We start from the raw sequence: 18,761 nt of genomic DNA, 5'->3' as shown, positions 1-18,761 counted from the left end.
TTTGAACTGCTAGGTTGGGAGAAGTAACGGGGGCTCACTCCGTTACACGGCGCTAGGGATTCGAACCACCAAACTGCTGACCTTTATGATCGACAAGCTCAGCTTCATAGCCACTGAGCCTCCATGGTGGATGGGTGTCATTACCCACCTTCTAACATTACTCAATACTGCAGAAGGAAGAGGTAGAAGAAAGCTGACAAGACAGGTGATGAGCATACCATAAACATTCTTGAATGGCATACTGCAATTAGTGTACAAAGAAGGGACATTTTGGAGATTTAGTACTGTACATTGTGTACTATGCAAATATGCAAGGATTTTAAGACCCACACTGGGAGGGAATTAGTAAAAGCTGCAGTTCCAACCCAGCTTGGAGAGGCTGTACAGAATTATGAAAACAAGCATACACTCTTTTCCAACAGAAGCACAATTTGCTACCTAATCTATGTACACCTTTGCTTGGAAGGACTTACTCCTCAAGCGCAGATACACAAAAATGCAGCCTAAGAGTGAAGATTTCATACATACTCTAACTACCCAAAGGTGATACCAACTGACAAGATGCGAAAGCATGATGTGGTTCCATTGGTTTGTGACTGAACATGTCAACACAACATGCTAAACTAAATTTCATAGATTAACCTACTGTGTGACCTAGCTCACTATGGATTATTCAATAAACCATGATTAAGCCAATCAAGGCTTTCAGTATTACATGAATATGTCCTCCCCACCCCCCAAGATTCAGTGGGGCCCTCCTCAGGAAACCTCAAACAATCCCTAAAGTAATTTAGACAGTGCAGCTCCAGGTAACAAAAAAAACACACCAACTTGTTCACAAGAATCAATCCAACCAATTGACCTAAAATGGAAGCCATGCACTAAGCACATCCTTCCATCAAATTCATGTTACTTTATACCCGTGATGGCAAACCTATGCCACGTGTGCAAGTGGTGGCACACAGAGCCCTCTCCAGCTGCTCTTCTGGTTTCTGTGAGCGCACATGCACAGCTGGTCTTCACGGGTGCTGGAGCACCAGAAAGCAGCCTGAAAACAGCCCCCCCCCCCCAAACAACCAAAAAACAGGCCATTTTTGCTGTTGTTTTCAGGCTGTTTTTGAGCCGCTTTGTAGGCCAAAAGCAGCCAGAAAAACGTCCTGAAAATAACTCGAAAACAGACATGTGCATGCCAGCCAGTTGATCTTCGGGTTTTCGGTGCTCTGGCCAATGCACAGGCGTGTGCTGGAAACCGAAGACCAGCTGGCCAGTGCGTGAATGCACACTGGCCAGCTTGTCTTCAAATTTGCGGCATTGCAGCATGCCACACTGGTTTGGGCTCACAGTGACCAAAATGATTCGTTTATATTGTTCTTTCACTGATTCTCAACAATCAATTCTTCCTGAGAAAAACTAGGCCGCCCAATAAGTAATGCTGCAATATATCCTTCAAATAAATAAGTGTTGCCATAAAGCAAGGAGAACAACAATTCTTTTATTTGTTGTTGCTTCTAGAATCTAGTTCGGATTACCTTAATGGCTCTCCCATATAGCAGACAACTTGGCTCCTGATCCTAAAATATAACCATTATAAGGAAACTCTTGTCTCAACATTTGGAGACTTGACTCTTTCAATGTAGATATCGGCATTAATGTCTTCAATGGCTTGTTCTGGCATCAAACAGTTTTTAAATGCCTCATAAACAGTTAAAATCAAGTGCAAGGGCTCTCCTTCCCTCTCCCATTATACACATGATATACTCAAGACTTTTTTTTTTCTCCCCGCAGACAACATAATCTGTGGCTGCCATCTGTTTCATCCTGCACAAAATGCAACTAGGCTCAGCGTTATCACCCAAAAGGTACCGACAAAGGTAGACTTCTCTTGTTCTTTTGCCTCCGACTCCCCCAACCCCTGAAGTAGGCCATTGCGTGCTTATCGGCCAAGGTTTTGAGGCTGGCAATTTATATAAGCTTTAGAGTGCTTTGGAAGATTCTGGAAGGCAGCCAACAATTTGTACTTCCAATATCAAAAACCTTCTGAGGACAAACGGGAGTCGCAGATCCCAAACTTTACAAAACACCCAACTTCAGTTGCAACTTCCAGTTTCCACATCTGGTTTTTACCAACCATATTTTCTCTACATTCTGGACTCCCCACCACCACCACCACCACCAAGAACAGAAAATACCCACTGATTTACCCATTCCAAAACTGGGGTAACTACTTTTTCCTTAGCATACCTTTCCTCCACCCCCACCCCCACCTTATTACACAACTTTTAAGTTTTTCCAGCCCGGAAGGAACACTGGAAATCCGCATTTGCAACTCACAGTGGTGGGGAAAAGAAACGATTTTGAATAAAATGCGATTACATGGAGGAATAGGGGAGAGAAGAGAAGGGCCAGGGGCTTTCAATCCATGTTCCACAAAAGCCAAAAACTCTTATTCAGCATGGCGATTTCTCCCCCCCCCCCGCAAAAGGGGCCACTTTTAACAATCATTTAAAAAGCCCTCCCTTCCCAGGAGTAACCCAGGATCATGAAGGGAAAGCGCTTCCAAAGAGTTCATCTTCCATCCCATTGTTTTGACAGTCACCAGAGGTAATTACTCCCGTTTTACTCCTCTCTCTCCTTTTAGAGTCCCCAAAAAGCCTTGCCAACCTTTGCCGACTCAGCAGATTCCAAGCTCGCCAGAAACCGTGCGCCCCCCCCAAAGCTACCATTTTAAGGGCTGATCCAGTGGGGGCAAAACAAACCCTGGCAACACACACACACACACACACACACACAAAAACACACACATAATCCAAAACCAGACACAGCATTCATTGTGCTAGCAGTTCATCTCCCCTTCCCCGACATCCCCCACCCCAATTATAATCCCGATGCAGATCGGGGTGGGGGTGGGAGAAACGCGGCGGGAAGAGTTGTTGGAACAATCAGCTGTTTCACAAGATCCGAGTTTGCAAACGGCTCTCCCCCCCCCCCCATGCCTTCGATTCCTACGTTCAATTTAAAAGCGCGGAGGAAAACCACAAAACCTCCTTTATGGTCGGGGGGAAGGGAGGAGAAAGAGAGAGAAATAAACGCGATGGGGAAATGTTTCCTTCCCTCACCCGCTTTGGAGCAACTGAAAAGGCGCTTCGTCCACCCCGATCCCAAAAACTTTTCGAACCCCCCCCCGAAGGGCAAAAAAAACCCGCGGGGATCAAACCAACCCACCAGGACTGGCACGACGCGCGGCACGATTCACACGACCCGCGAAAAGGAGACGCGATCATCCTCCCCCCCGTCCTGCGTGTCTGTAATGGGGATCACGACGGGGAGCCCTTTTGTGGTTTCTTCCCCCCCCCCCCTTTACAATCCTTACCTTGACTGGGCAGCCATCGTGAAGCTTTAGCAAGCCGGGCGTCTTCTGGCCATCAGCGGATGCTTTTTTGGGGGGGGGCTCTTTCCTTCCCTACCCCCCACCCCGCAAAAACTTCCCGGCCATTTGCCGACCGCCGGGATGAGGAGCCAAGCGCGGCGAGTCTCTCTCTCTCCGCCGTCTCTCGCTCTCGGCAGCTTTCTCCCCCCCCCCGCCCCTCGGGCCAGCCGCCCACCTTGCTTTAGCTCAGCCCTGCGCTAATTTTGATCGACATCCGGCGGGCACGCGAGGGCCTCCTCCAGTTCGGCTGGACGTACTGCAAGTCACAAGGGAAAGGCCGGCTCGGCGGAGGAAGGGCAGGGCAAGGCAAGGCAAGGCAACGATGGGACCTGGGAAGTGTGGGGGGGAGAGGGACGCTCTGGGCTCCCCGCGCAGGTAAATCCCAGCCCGGCCCGGCACTCATGCCTGAAGCCGGGGCTGGAGAGCCGCCCGTGCGTAAAGGCGCGCGCCAGGACCGTGCCAAGGCGCGCGCCGCTGGGGAGGGGTTCCCCCCCACCCCCCGCCAACCGCACAGCGGCTTCCCTGCTTGGGCTGGCCGCCTCTCCACCACGCGAGCCCCCCCCCCCACCTCACGACCTTCTCTTTCTCCCCTTCCCCCCCCCAAAGTTGGCTTGGTACAATCCGCCTCCTTAAATGGACATCTAACGCGCTGTCAAAAGGCCAGAGGACGGGAGGATTGGCTAAAGGGGAGGACGAGCCCGGCGGCGCTGGACCTATCGATGAGGGAAGGGCGCGGGAAGAGCTCCCCAGAGACGGACCCCGAGAAAGGAGGGAGCGCGGAGGCGGGAGGAAGGCGACCCCGCCGGTACCCCCAAACCGGGACCAGCGGTGCCCGACGGGGCGCCCAGTTCTCGGGGGTCCCCCTTATAATAGCAAGACCGCGAGGGGATTCTCCAGCTGAATGGGTGGCGAGGGGGGGCAACTGCCAAGAGGGCGCAACTGTGCCAGCAGCGCTGCTGGAAGGTTGTTGGCATCACACCTATTTAGGCCAGGCAAAGCCAAAGAAAGGCACAGGTATAGAATAAGAGGTGGAAGATCTTAGAATGCTTAGATGGATAAATGGACCAAGGAAATTTAAGGAAAGGAGGAAACGGAGCACTACTTAATTTGGGGAAAATGGTATATTAAGTGGTTAGGATGATAGAAATAGGAAATAAGAATTTGGGAAATGTAATTTGTATTATAGAAGAATTAGCAAACAGTGATAAGTAAGTAGGAAAAGTAGAAAAATATAATAGAAGAAGAGTAACAATGGCTGCCTGAATCGAATGACCGAACATAAGACTGTTAAGCAAAAGAGTAAGAAATAAAAGGATCATAAGTGTAAAATTAGAACGTATTGAGGGGAAATCATATTTGTAAAGATGCACAGATAGATATCTGCTGTAAGAAGGAATGTGCAGTTCCAATGTTGTCTGTAACTTTTGTGTATATTTTTGTCAATGTGTTTGTTTAAAATTATTTTTTTCTAAAAAAAATTAAAATAGGCGATACCTGGCTCAACAGGGATCTTGTGAGTAGTAGTGAGCAATCATTTAAATGTTGAGCCAGCAGGGTATGGCAGCAGCCAAAAAAGCCAATGCAATCCTAGGCTGCATTAACAGGGATAGAATCAAAATCCCATCATTTATAATGTCTTGGTTAAGACCACACTTGGAATAATATCCAGTTTTGGTTGCCACCATATAAAAAAAGAGAGAGTATAGAGAACAGCAAGAAAGATGATTAGGGGAGTAGAGGATAAAACATATAGGAAGAAAGATTGCAGGCATTGATGAAAAGAAGGACTAGGATTGCTATGATAGCTGTGTTTTAATATCTAAGGGGTTGCCACAAAGAGGGGGTCAACCTATTCTCCAAAGTACTAGAAGGCAAAGCCAGAAGCAATGGATGGATGGAAACTAAGAGAGAAGCAACCTAGAACTAAGGAGAAATTTCCTGACAGAACAATTGATCAGTGGAACAACTTGCCACCAGAAGTTGTGAATGTTCCATCACTGGAGATTTTAAAGAAGAGATAGGACCCAATTTTCTAAAATGGTATTGGATTTCCTACTTGAGCTGGGGGTTGGACTAGATGACCTCCAAAGTCTCTTCTAACTCTGTTATAAGCTTGGCATGAACCCAAATCCCTGGACTGGCTACCCAGGTGGCAAGTTCAAGGATTTACAGAAGCCCTTGCCCCAGCTCCCCATGGCATCCTTGTTCTGGGTTTTCCCCACAAAGGAAATCACACCCTAAGCAACCCCCCTTTTTAGCGTGTAGGTTTTTAGCTTGCAGCTTGTCCAGCAATTCAGTGCATCACAGAAAACTGGGTAAGCCCCTCATGCGTAAACATCCCATTTCCCCCTCACTGCTTTCTGCCAACTGAAGTCAGTGCATGATGAAGAGCATCTCTACCGGGATTCTCCCATCATCCAGGTCATGTCTGACCCAAAGGTGCTTTTTCTCAAAAGGCAACTGAACTTTGTTTTTTCCTTGAAGATGTTTTGCTTCTCATCCAAGAAGCTTACTCAGTTCAACTTTGGGATAAAGGAGCATGTACAGAAAATACAAAAGTATTGGCAGAATGATTGGGATTACCATATTTTTTTCTGAGTATATGAGACACACCGGAATATGATACACCAAGATTTTGATGAGGTAAATTTTAAAAAAACAACAGTTTTTGCACTCTGCAGACCTCCCAAACCCTCTGCACGCCTCATTTTACAGAGTTTGAGAGGCTTGTAAAATGCTCCTGGGGGGGCTGAAAGGGCAAAAACAAACAAAAAAGGGGCCATTTTTCACAAAAGGGAGCCCATTTTTTGCCAAAAACAGCATGCATAGCCTTTAGGAGGCTTGTAGAGTGCTCCTACGGGCTCGAGGGGGGGGGGGGGGCAAAAATGAGCAAAAAATGTTTTTGTGAAACGGGTGGGGTTTTGAAAATGCTATATTCAGTGCATAAGATGCACCCAGATTTTCACCCTCTTGGGGGGGGAAGGTGCGTCTTATACTCTGAAAAATACGGTATATTGATCACGTTGTCTTGAAAGGAAATGATGAATCTCTCTGACTGTGACTTTAGATAGATAGATAGATAGATAGATAGATAGATACACACACACACACACACACATACATGTATATGATTTTTTACAACCCCTGGTAAGCCCCAATTATGGGAGGAAGCTAATTGCTTCCATCATCTGTCAATCGGCTCGTCACAAGAGTCCATCACGACAGAACCCAATATTTTTACTGTTGCCTTTGTTATATTTGTGTTTTTTTATTTGTGCTGATAAATAAATAAAGGGAGACTAGTATAGATCTATACTATATATATATATAATGAATGGGGTACCATTCCAGTATGATCCCCCAGGTCAATTAAATCTATTGATTTCCTTTCAAAATGAGCCTGCATTGATTTTCAATTGCAAACCAGTTAAAGGGGAGGGGGGGGGAAAACCCACAGAAAAAGCAAAGCCCATTGACAACTCCCTTACTCAATTAATTTGTTCAGCACTTTGATCTCAATATGACCAGAGCATGATATGTTGTTGTTTCCTCTATTAAAATATTGTTAGGGAATTAGAGTAATTATTGGTTTCAAGCAAAATCTCTTGGATAAAGTAAAAATGATGCCTTGGTCAGGCACCAAGTATTTTTTTTTAAATCATAACATAGAGCAAAAGGTATTTTAAAACCATTAATAGGTAGTCCTCCACTTACTACCACAACTGAGCCCAAAATGTGTGTTGTTAAGCAAGGCAGTTGCTAAATGAGTTTTGCCCCGTTTTATGACCTTTCTTGCCCCAACTGTTAAAGGAATCACTGCAGTTGTTAAAAGTTAGTAACACGGTTGTTAAGTGAATCTGGCTTCCCCATTGACTGTGCTTGTCAGAAGGTCGCAAAAGGGGATCACGTGACCCCGGGACACTGCAACCATCAGAAATATGAGTCAGTTGCCAAGTGTGTGAATTTTGATCACATGACCATGGAGATGCTGCAACAGTTTTAAATGTGAAAAATGGCCAGTTATTACAGTGATGTTGTAATTTGGTCACTAAATGAATAGCTGTAGATAGAAGGCTACCTGTATTTAGCAGATATGCCACTCCTCTCACACTTTTAAATCATTCTTATTAAAATCATTACATGCCCAGTCTTATAAAAAGTCTCTACAACTAAAATTAAGAGAGTGACTACTTGAGTATGTTCAACTAAATCTCTTTAGCATGCATAATTGCTATAATTCCCTGCTTAGTTATGAAGTTTCTAGAAAACCTCGAACTAATCCCTTTATTTCATCCAATCCTGTTTCACAGGATTGTTGAGAGTAAAAAAGGAGAATATTCCGTGTTGAGAATATTAGACAAAAGACAAACCAATGCAAATTCATTATTTTATCCTAGGCAATCTCTTAAAAATGGCTAAAGTACCCCTATCAAAATAATGCAATGTATTCATGTATGCTTTGTAATACTACTAATAAAATTTACACTTATTAAATTTGATTATACAAAATGAGAAAGAAATATATTTTTTTCGATTCATAAATTTCTCTTTGCTAAATCATTCACTTTTATATTGAATAAATATATTCTTCAAAGTAGAGCATGTATTATTTGCAGTGTAATATGGACAGGTGGTTTTAGATAATGCATCCCCTTGCTTATATTACAGCTCAGGCCATTGTTTCCACGCACTAAAAATTCTGAGCAAGTTTTAAGAATTATTTTTTCAATAAAAAGATTTTTTTAAAAACGGACTTAGCTGTGTAAAAATTGTACAGATTCCCATATCCACTTCTGGAAGTAAAAGTTGTTGTTTTTTAGGACTGATTTTGTGTTGGAAAGGAAATTGAATGATTTTTTTAAATTTTGTATCATTTTGGTTCTCTGTTATTTTTCCAACAAGAATTTATTTCAAACAGATTTGTTTATTTATTTTTCGCATAAAGGTAAATTTCGAATATTCTGCAGAGTTCAAAAATGTGTGTAAGGTGTGTAAGAAATGCTTAGCAGGAAAAAGACAGCCTTGGCTGTCTGTTGCACAAGGTGTTTTAGATTTCACAGCAACCCTGATGGGGAAAACCTCAAACTGCATGTACATGCAGCAAAGATCAAATGAAGCCTTCAAGGTAGAGCTGTGTGCTTGCCAGCATGTTTGCTTTTATCTGGAAAAAAAGGAGCTGTCAGGTTGGGAGAGCAAGTAACACAAGGACAAGTAGATAATCAACAGGGTAAACAGTGCAAAACAAAGATAAAAACTAAATCAGCCTCTCCTTCTTTCTCTCACTCTCACACGCAGTCGCACACCCATTTAAAGCCCAAGGAAAAGGAAGAAGAAATGCTTCAGTGCACTTTAAAAACTCCAAACTTCCAAAAGTCTCAAATGGGCAGGGCAAAATATAAAAGCTGAGCTATTTCTGAATCAGAAGCAGTACACAAACACACACACACACACAAACACACAAACATTAGTTGTACCACTTATAAAGCCTTGGTAAGACCACACTTGGAATACTGCATCCTGTTTTGGTCATCACACTATAAAAAAAGATGTTACGACTTTGGAAAGAGTGCAGAAAAAGCAACAAACATGGTTAGGGGACTGGAGGCTAAAACATATGAAGAACGGTTTCAGGAATTGGGTATGTCTAGTTTAATAAAAAGAAGGTCTAGGGGTGAATGATAGCAATGTTCCAATATTTGAGGGGCTGCCACAAAGAAGGGGGGGGTCAACTTATTTTCCAAAGCAGCAGAAGGCAAGACAAGAAACAACGAATGGAAACCAAAAAGGCACTAAGAGTTGTTAACCTAATCCTGCGTAGCTTCTTCTCTGGGAACACTGGACTACTAACCAGAGCATACAAAACATTTGCTAGACCAATTCTCGAATACAGCTCATCTGTCTGGAACCCACACTGCATATCGGACATTAATACAATTGACCGAGTCCAGCGATATTTCACAAGGAGAGTCCTCCGCTTCTCTGCTCGCAACAGAATACAATATGCCACCAGACTTGAAATTTTGGGCTTAGACAACATAGAACTATGCCGCCTTCAGTCTGACCTAAGCATAGCACATAAAATTATCTGCTACAATGTTCTAAATGTCAATGACTACTTCAGCTTCAACTACAACCATACACAAACACGCAATAGACACAAACTTAAGGTAAACCCTACTAAACTCGACTGCAGAAAATACAACTTCAGCAACAGAGTGGACAATGCCTAGAATGCTCTACCTGACTCTGTGGTTTCTTCCCCAAACCCCCACAACTTTAACCTTAGACTGTCTACTGGCAACTTCACCCCATTCCTAAGAGGTCTGTAAGGGGCGTGCATAAGCGCACCGGTGTGCCTACCGTCCCTGTCCTAATGTTCCCTTTTATTCGTATCCATTTCCTGTATTCATAATCATGTTTATACTTCTACAAACAAACAAATAATAAATAATCAAGGAGAGAAGCAACCTAGAACTAAGGAGAAATGTCTTAACACTGAGAACAATTAACCAGTGGAACCACTTGCATTCAGAAGTTGTGGTTGCGCCATAGCTTTTAAGAAGAGGCTCGGTGGACAGCCATTTGCCAGAAATGGTATAGGGCCGTGATGGTGAACCTATGGTACGCATGCCAGAGATGGCACGCAGAGCCATCGCTGTGGGCATTTGTGCCGTTGCCAGCTACTCTTCTGGTTTCTGGCGCACATGGGTGCAGGCCAGCTGGTCTTCGTCGGCACTGGAACACCAGAAAGCGGCCTGAAAACAGGTTGTTTTGGGGGGCATTTTGGGGGCTGAAAAACCAGCCAAAAAACAGGCAGGCGCGTGCCGGCCAGCTGGTCTTGGGGTTTCCGGTATTCCGGTAGCATTCCAGTTTGGCCATGGTGCTGAAAAGGTTTGCCGTCACATGTATAGGGTCTTCCGCTTGAGCATGGGGTTGGACTAGAAGACCTCCAAGGTCCCTTCCAATTCTGTTATTCTATTATTTGTTCTTAACTCGGGGGCCCTGCTTTTGGTTACTCTTCCACAGCAACCGAAACCAGAAACCCTATTAATAACAACAGTTCTTTAGAAGGCCTTTGCAATTCACAGCCTTAACACAAGACAGAAGGACACACAAATTGGACAAGCGTCTAATAAAATACTGAGGCAAACTTCAGCCAAGACAAATGAAGACTCATTAATTAAGGCGATAGTCTTAACCACCATTTGCATCCCAAAGAAGTTTCTCTGGGTGGAAGGTGAAAGAGTCAGCTGCCCATTGTGTATCCCAGTTCTTTAAACATGCAAACAAGGGGCCTTTCATTTTATTTTGCAAACAAATGAACTCCTATTGAGGAAGGGCTTTCCCACCCCACCCCAGCAACTTAGAAAATAATCCAGCTCCTCAGCTAAAATTCATCTCTTCAGAAGCAGCACAGTAAAATTTTTAGATTTTACAATGCATCCTACATCTATGGATATTCATTTGTATTCAGGAGTCCAGAGTTTCTATGTACTTTCATCCATTGCTTGTTAGAACCCTTTGAAAATGTCTCATCATTGTGAACCCTATAAATGGACAGTGTCACTGATAAAGATCATGCTATTTAGTTAGTTAGTTTACTGTCATTGCACATGGTACAACGAAATTAAATGCTGTCTTCAGTGTACATTATAACGAAGTGCGCACACGAGTGAACCCTGGAATGGTTGTAAGGAGAGGACTAGCTATACTCACATATGTTCGACCTTTTAGCCACATTTCCAAAAGAATTGCTTCAAGAAAGGCCAATGTTATGCAGCGGTAGCTGTGACGGGCAGTTAGGAGGATTTTTAACGTGCCAGAAGAATGCCTGAGCACAAAATTTTAGCAAGAAGCTACAAGCAGAAATCTCAACATTTTTGTAAACTGCTCTTCCTCATCTCCACTGGTGTACGAGTAGCGTCTTCTTGATCTATGGCGCTTCATCGCCATGCTACCGTCATTCTGGAATCTTAATAGTTTACAATACAATACAACAGCAGAGTTGGAAGGGACCTTGGAGGTCTTCTAGTCCAACCCCATGCCTAGGCAGGAAACCCTATACCATTTCAGACAAATGGCTATCCAACATCTTCTTAAAGACTTCCAGTGTTGGGGCATTCACAACTTCTGGAGGCAAGCTGTTCCACTGATTCATTGTTCTAACTGCCAGGAAATTTCTCCTCAGTTCTAAGTTGCTTCTCTTCTTGATTAGTTTCCACCCATTGCTTCTTGTTCTACAGTCAGGTGCCTTGGAGAATAGCTTGACTCCCTCTTCATTGTGGCAAGCCCTGAGATATTGGGACACTGCTATCACGTCTCCCCTAGTCCTTCTTTTCATTAAACTAGACATACCCAGTTCCTGCAACCGTTCTTCGTGTTTTAGTCTTCAGTCCCCTCATCATCTTTATTCCTCTTCTCTGCACTCTTTCTAGAGTCTCCACATGTTTTCTACATCGTGGCGACCAAAACTGAATGCAGTATTCCAAGTGTGGCCTCACCAAGGCATTATAAAGTGGTATTAACACTTCATCTCTCCTGTTCTACAAGCAGCATATCCTTTTGCAAGCAACTGAATGTAACATATGCAAAAGCTTATGTGTTCCTGACAGTGAGAGAGGAAGCTGCAAAGAGTGTTAAAATATCTTGATTTATATGCCAGTTGAATGGGGCAAGAATCCGCAGGCAGAAGACAATTTGTTCTTCTGATTCTCTGCAACTGTCAAGATTTGTCTTCGTGTGATATCGGAGGCAGGTTAAGGGAGATGCATGTCCAGGCAGAACGCTACTCCAGAGAACATGGCTTTTTATATACTACAGTTTTAAAATTTGAATATGTTCTCTTGTGATCTAGGAACGTTAATGTTGCATAGCCCAAAGTAGCCCCCTCAAGGTGGAATCGGAAGAAGGGGGGAAGGTTAAAGGGGAGGAAGAGTAAGGAGAGAAGGGAAAGGAGAGGTGGAAAGAAGGAAGGAGAGAAGAAAGAGAAGAATGCGGGGTAGGAAGGAGGGAGGGAAGCAGGGAGGGAAGCAAGGAGGGAAGGAGAGAAGAAAGGAAGGAAGGAAGGAAGGAGGGAAGAAAGGAGGGAATCTAAGAGAAAAGAAAGAAAGGAAGGAGGGAAGGAAGGAGGGAATGTATGAGAGAAAGAAGGGGGGAAGGAGAGAGGAAAGGGAGGGGGAAGGGAAGGAGAAAAGGAGAAAAGAAAGGAGGGAAGGAAGGAGGGAAGGAGAGAAGGAGGGAGGGAAGGAAGGGGAGTGGCAGAGAAGAAACGAGGGAAGGAAAGAGGGAGGGAGGGAAGAAGATGCCTAACTTTTGATGTCTATAACGATTTTGTTATTATGGAAATGTCTCGAAACGTAGTCAAATGTAAAGCAAAACAGTGGCGGATGTTGTATTGTCTTTTGCAATCTATTGGCTGTTGTATTTTTCTTTTACTAATAAAAAAATAATAATAATAATAATAATAAAAAAAACAAAGTAGCCCCCTCAAGCACCTTTTTAGTGAAAAGGCAGGGTACAATTTTCAACCAGTATAAAATAATTATCCATCAATTCAAAATCGTGTAGACTAGTGGTGGGTTTTAAAGCAACCAGCCAATTGTGCAGGCGTGCACAGCGGGCAGCACCTGTGCAACCTCTGACAAGCAGCTGGGTGTTGCAGTGGCAGTGGGGTGCGCATGTGTGCGCAGCGCACGAACAGGACGCCCGGCCCCGTAAGCAGCATACTGGTAGCGATGGGGAGATGAACTCACCACTGGGGCAGACCCACCATATACGGCAGAGTTTCCACAATCTCAGCAAGTTTAAGATAACGCAGACTTCGACTCCTGGAATTCCCCAGCGCTGTATCCCTCCTCCATCCCGCCCCAAATCTGGTTGGGGAATACATGAAGTCCATATTTAAAATCGCTGAGATTGGGCAAGTGATACACAGGACATCAATAAAGTTCTTTCCAAACAGTGACGTCAACCACCACCATCTACTCATATGGTGGTTTTTCTTTTAATCCAAGATGCGAAAAATTAACCTATTAGCTCACCTCTTTGAAAATAGCCGCTGATTTAATAAAAAGGTAAAGACTCATTCCAGTGATCGCATGTACAGTTTGCATTTGGGTTGTTCTCTTTGACAATATTGAGCTGGAATCCCACTGCTTGTGTGTGGTTGTAGATGGGGTGTCGCTGCCGGCATTACGGCTGGTTCATCACGCAAAAAAATCTCTATTTGGTATTATCATGGTTCCACCACAAAACCGCGCTCGACAAAACTGCGTCCGACTAAACCGCGTAGCTGACGTCATCAACAGGGTGACAACAGCGCGGAGACAGAAGCACGCTGTAAACCCTAAACCTAAAATTAACCCCTAAACCTAACACCCCTAAACCTAATCCTAAACCTAACCCTAACCCTTAACCTAACCCTAAACCTAACCCTAACCCTTAACCTAACCCTAAAGATAACCCTAACCCTTAACCTAACCCTAAAGCTAACCCTAAAGCTAACCCTTACCTTAAGTTGAATCGGCTTGCTTTCAAAGCGCTATTTAAAGCGCCCTTCTTTCTCCGCGCTGGCTGTTGTCGGCCTGTTGATGACGTCAGCGACGCGGTTTAATTGGGCGCGGCTTAGTCGAGCGCGGTTTTGACGGGTCACGATTATCATTATAGTCATCATTATTTTGTTACTTTGCATGTACACTAATAGCTTCTGCACCAGAGAAAAAAATCCTTGTGTGTCTAATCATACTTGGCCAAATAAAGTATTCAATTCAATTCAATTCAACTATACCAGGTGTGTCAAATTCAAGACAGCGGGGTGTTTAGAACTGGCCCGCGGAGTCACCCTGGAAACAACGAAGAACCGGCCCAAAGTGCCTCTGTCAGCAAAAACGGAGTTCACGGGGGCTATGTATGACCCCCCCCCAGCTCAGTTTTCACTGGCAGGGGGGTTGCAGGAGGCCATCACAGCTGAAAACAGAGCTTGGGAGCCCATTTTCGCTGGCAGAGCATCCAGGCCACCACAGGCGCCCCCGGACACGAGTGATGTCATGCTGGCCACGCCCACTCTCGACCCCTGAAGTCAAACACAACCCTGATGTGGCCCTCAATGAAATAGACTTTGATACCCCTGAAGTATACCATCTGGGAATTCTAAAAATTGTACAGTAATCTCAAACCCATCTTACAATAATAACATCAAGTTTACTTCAACAGTATCCAGCAGATCACAAATCTTCATAAGATCAACAACCTGTCTCCCATAGCTACGGGAAGAAAGCAGGCACGCAACTATACACAGATCTTCAAGAGGTTTCTATCAATTCCCTCCAACAATTCCCACCAAGCCGTAAAGAATTCCAAGCACCAATGTTAACACGTAATGTTTAATTCTTGCATTTCTTCAGGAAAAAAAGAAGGTACCCAAAAGAGGAACTACACAAGACTGAGTATGGGACTTTTAAAAGAAGAAAGTTTTAAAAACACACGGAGAGAGAAAGAAGTAAGAGGCATGCAGAGTCTTAGATTAAAATCTTACCTGTTTTTGCTGCTTCTGTTTGTGGAAGTCATCTCGAGAATTCTGTGCAAATCAGATCATCTTGGAAATAAAATAAATAAATATCAGCCGTCAATTGATGATGTGCTTTTCTGAAGACGACCATCCTATTTATATACTGCTTTTAAATTACCGTGTCATGTCATCTCTCTCTCTCTCTCTCTCTCATTTCTTTTTCCTATTTCATACTCAAGATTTTTGAGGAAAGCTTTAAGGAGGCATTTAATAATCTGTAAAGCTTTGTCCTTTACAATGACAATGAAATTTAATTTAGATCAAACAGCTTAATACTCCTATGTAATGCAAGACGAAAGACTCAAGTCGCCATAAAGCTCATTTGGACCATGTTTTCTTCCAAATATATATCTGCAGGGAGGGGGTCTCTGGACATATAAAAACATGGAACAACTTGTTGAAAAGCCTGGCTAATTTTGAAGATTACTTTTGGCTCTGCAGTTGAAGAAACTGCTTATGTAATGTGTTTTAACTGTAAGAACTCTTAAGTACTTTTTCCTGATTCTGCTGCTTCTCCTTTTTGCTTTCCATAGATTCATTTTGCCTTCTTTCATCTCGCCCTTCCCTTTGGACCTCATTTCCAATCTCTTTTTTCCCCTTTTTTTTTGGCTGGAAGTGAAGAGGAGAATTTATGTAAATTGTATTTGTCACCACCGATATTCTGGCAGTGGTGAAATTCAATTTTGTTTACTACCGGTTCTGTGGGCGTAGCAGGGGAAGGATACTGCAAAATCTCCATTCCCACCCCATACTGGGGCCAGCCCAGGGGTGGGTTCCTGCCAGTTCTAATCTCTTCTATAGAAGAGGTTCCACAAATCTACTGTGCCGTTTAGAACCGGTTCCAGCTCCCTCCCCACCACCCGTCCACACATCATCAAGATAAAGAGAAGAGGAATTCTGGGAGTTGAAGTCCACAAGTCTTAAAGCTGTCAAGTTTGAACACCCCTGGGGTTTTTTTTTCTAAAGGGTTAGGAGTGCAAGGGTCTTGTAACTTGACAGCTTTAAGACTTGCATGCTTCAAATGCCAGAGTTTCTGAGCCAATATTTTGGTTGCTAAGCAAGAGCATTGTTAAGTGAGTTTCACCGCATTTTACAAGTTGGCCATGGCCACCCAGTCACATGGCTGGCAAACCACTCCTACCCGGTCACATGGCCGGCAAGCTACTCCCACAAAGCAGGCCACACCTACCGAAGAGGTTCTAAAAAAATTTGAAACCCACCACTGGGCCAGCCAGAGGTGGCATTTGCCGGTATTTCTGAACTACTCAAAATTTCCGCTACCAGTTCTCCAGAACCTGTCAGAACCTGCTGGATTTCACCCCTGTATTCTGGGGTTATATTCTCGTACCTGTAGCCATTCAAATTGCTGAGATTTAGATGCGAATGTTCTGCAGCCCAAATTTAATAGACTTATCTTTTTGGGATGGCTTGTGGCAAACAAACAAATATACAGATATGCATTGATGGGTATGACAAAAAAAGTAACACATGCACATATTTTATTGGCATGACTGTTTCCAGTTGGAAATTCTAACAGCTGTAATATTTGCCTAGTTGTTTGTATCTGTTTCCATACAGTGGGTAAAGCTAAGCTGTGAAAGCTGGACATTGCATAAGGTACAAAATCCTAGTAAAAACACACCTGGAACACTGCTATCAATTTTGGTCACCATACTACAAAAGAGATGTTGAGACTTTGGAAAAAGTTCAGAGAAGAGCAACTAAGATGATTAAGGGCCTGGAGACAAAAACATATGAAGAACATCTGCAGGTTTTGGGTCTGGCTAGTCTAAAGAAAATGAGAATTAGGGGTGACAGGATAACAGTGTTCTAGTATTTGAGTGGCTGCCACAAAGAAGAGGGGGGTCAAATTATTCTCCAAAGCACCGGAGGGAAAAACAAGAAATGGTTGGAAACTAGAAGCAACCTGGAGTTAAGGAAAAACTTCTTGGCGGTCAGGACAATTAACTAGTAGAACAGCTTGTCTTCAGAAATCTTGGGTGCTCCATCACTGGAGGTTTTTAAGAAGAGACTAGATAGTCACTTGTCTGATATGGTGTAGGTCAGTGTTTCTCAACCTTGGGAACTTGAAGATGTCCGGACTTCAACTCCCAGAATACCCCAGCCAGCAAAGCTGGCTGGGGAATTCTGGAAGTTGAAGTCCGGACATCTTCAAGTTCCCAAGGTTGAGAAACACTGGTATAGGTTCTCCGCTTCAGCAGGGGGCTGGACTATAAGACCTCTAAGTTCTCTTCCAGCTCCATTCTATTCTAGTATTCTACACACATACATATACATATACATGGGTAAAACTGTACATAGAACACCGTGGACAGATCAAAAGATAAATACATGGCGTATAGAAAAATAAATAATAGCAATAGCAATAGCAGTTAGACTTATATACCGCTCCATAGGGCTTTCAGCCCTCTCTAAGCGGTTTATAGAGTCAGCATATTGCCCCCAACAACAATCCGGGTCCTCATTTTACCCACCTCGGAAGGATGGAAGGCTGAGTCAACCCTGAGCCGGTGAGATTTGAACAGCCAAACTGCAGAACTGCAGTCAGCTGAAGTAGCCTGCATTTAACCACTGCACCACCTCGGCTCTTAAATAAACCCACATACAGGTAATCTTTGACTTATGATCATAATAAATTACGTTACAGAGATGATGAGTGGATTGGTAGAAGGACTGAGTCAACATCAACTTGATAACATAATTCATAAATATGGGGGTATGGAATTGGCTCAAATTCAGAACTGTCCTCCTTTCAGGTAAAATGCCTATTTAAGCTATAAATGCAATCTATTTACAGGTTGATTAAAAATATCAGACGAAAATGGAACGCAGAGGGAGAATTCAAGGAAATATTAGCAAAACAAACAGCGGGAACACCAGACATGCGGTTCCTTTCCCAGCAGCACAAATGAACTCCCCCCCCCCCCAATCCTCCAGTATGCGGGCCATTTACTATCTCACAGTCATCTTCAGCATTTTAAGAATGCCAAAATGCCAGAGGCTTCTTCCCTAGCACAGCATAGCAAGATAGTTCTTTTTCAGCATTATTTTCCCCAGTAGCCTGCAAGTCTAGAATGTTCACTGTTGCTCAAAATACCGTATTTTTTGGAGTATAAGACGCACCCCTCTCAAAAATGAGGCTGAAAATCTGGGTGCGTCTTATACATTGAATACAGCATTTTTTTGCCTCCCAAAGCCCCGCCCCCTTCACCAAAATGGCCATGCATAGCCTTATGGAGGCTTTCAGAGAGCTCTTGGGGGGCTGGGGAGGGCAGAAATGAACAAAAAATGGGTCGGTTTTTGCCCCCCCCCCCCCCAGCCCTCAGCAGCACTCCATAAGCCTTCATAAGGCTATGCATGCAAATTTTTTGACAAAAACAGACCCATTTTTGCAAAAAATGGGCTGGTTTTTGCTCGTTTTTGCCCCCCCACCCCCGAGGAGCACTCTGCGAGCCCCCCCCCCAGGCTATTCATGCCTTTTTTAAAAAAAATGTTTTTGGGAGGTTTGCAGAGTGCAAAAACCTTTTTTTTCCTTTCGGAAAGCTCTTTACTAAGAGTGATTGATGAGAATTACATTGATCAAGTGCTGTGCCAGCAGAAACAAGTCTTAGGTGCTGCAGATTGTCAGTGATTTCCTTCTCCAGTACATGGATAAATACACCTGGAAACATCTACCTACCTACCTACTCTATCTCTCTCCCTACCTACCTATCTACTGTAGTTCTCTCTTTCTCTCTCTCTATCCCT

General features: G+C 43.8%; 1 protein-coding gene across 1 annotated transcript in view; it reads right to left on the bottom strand.

Annotated features, from left to right (window-relative positions):
- Positions 1-18,761, bottom strand: part of AFF1 (AF4/FMR2 family member 1) — a 182,679-nt gene that overhangs the window by 151,339 nt on the left and 12,579 nt on the right. The window contains exon 2 of the mRNA XM_032224361.1: positions 14,961-15,020. Coding sequence (XP_032080252.1) covers positions 14,961-14,992 — 32 coding nt within the window. The 5' untranslated portion in view covers positions 14,993-15,020. The remainder of the gene's footprint in view (positions 1-14,960; positions 15,021-18,761) is intronic.

Source organism: Thamnophis elegans, chromosome 9 (genome assembly GCF_009769535.1).
Source record: "Thamnophis elegans isolate rThaEle1 chromosome 9, rThaEle1.pri, whole genome shotgun sequence".
NCBI lineage: Eukaryota > Metazoa > Chordata > Lepidosauria > Squamata > Colubridae > Thamnophis > Thamnophis elegans.
This window is presented reverse-complemented; position numbering and strand designations above follow the sequence as displayed.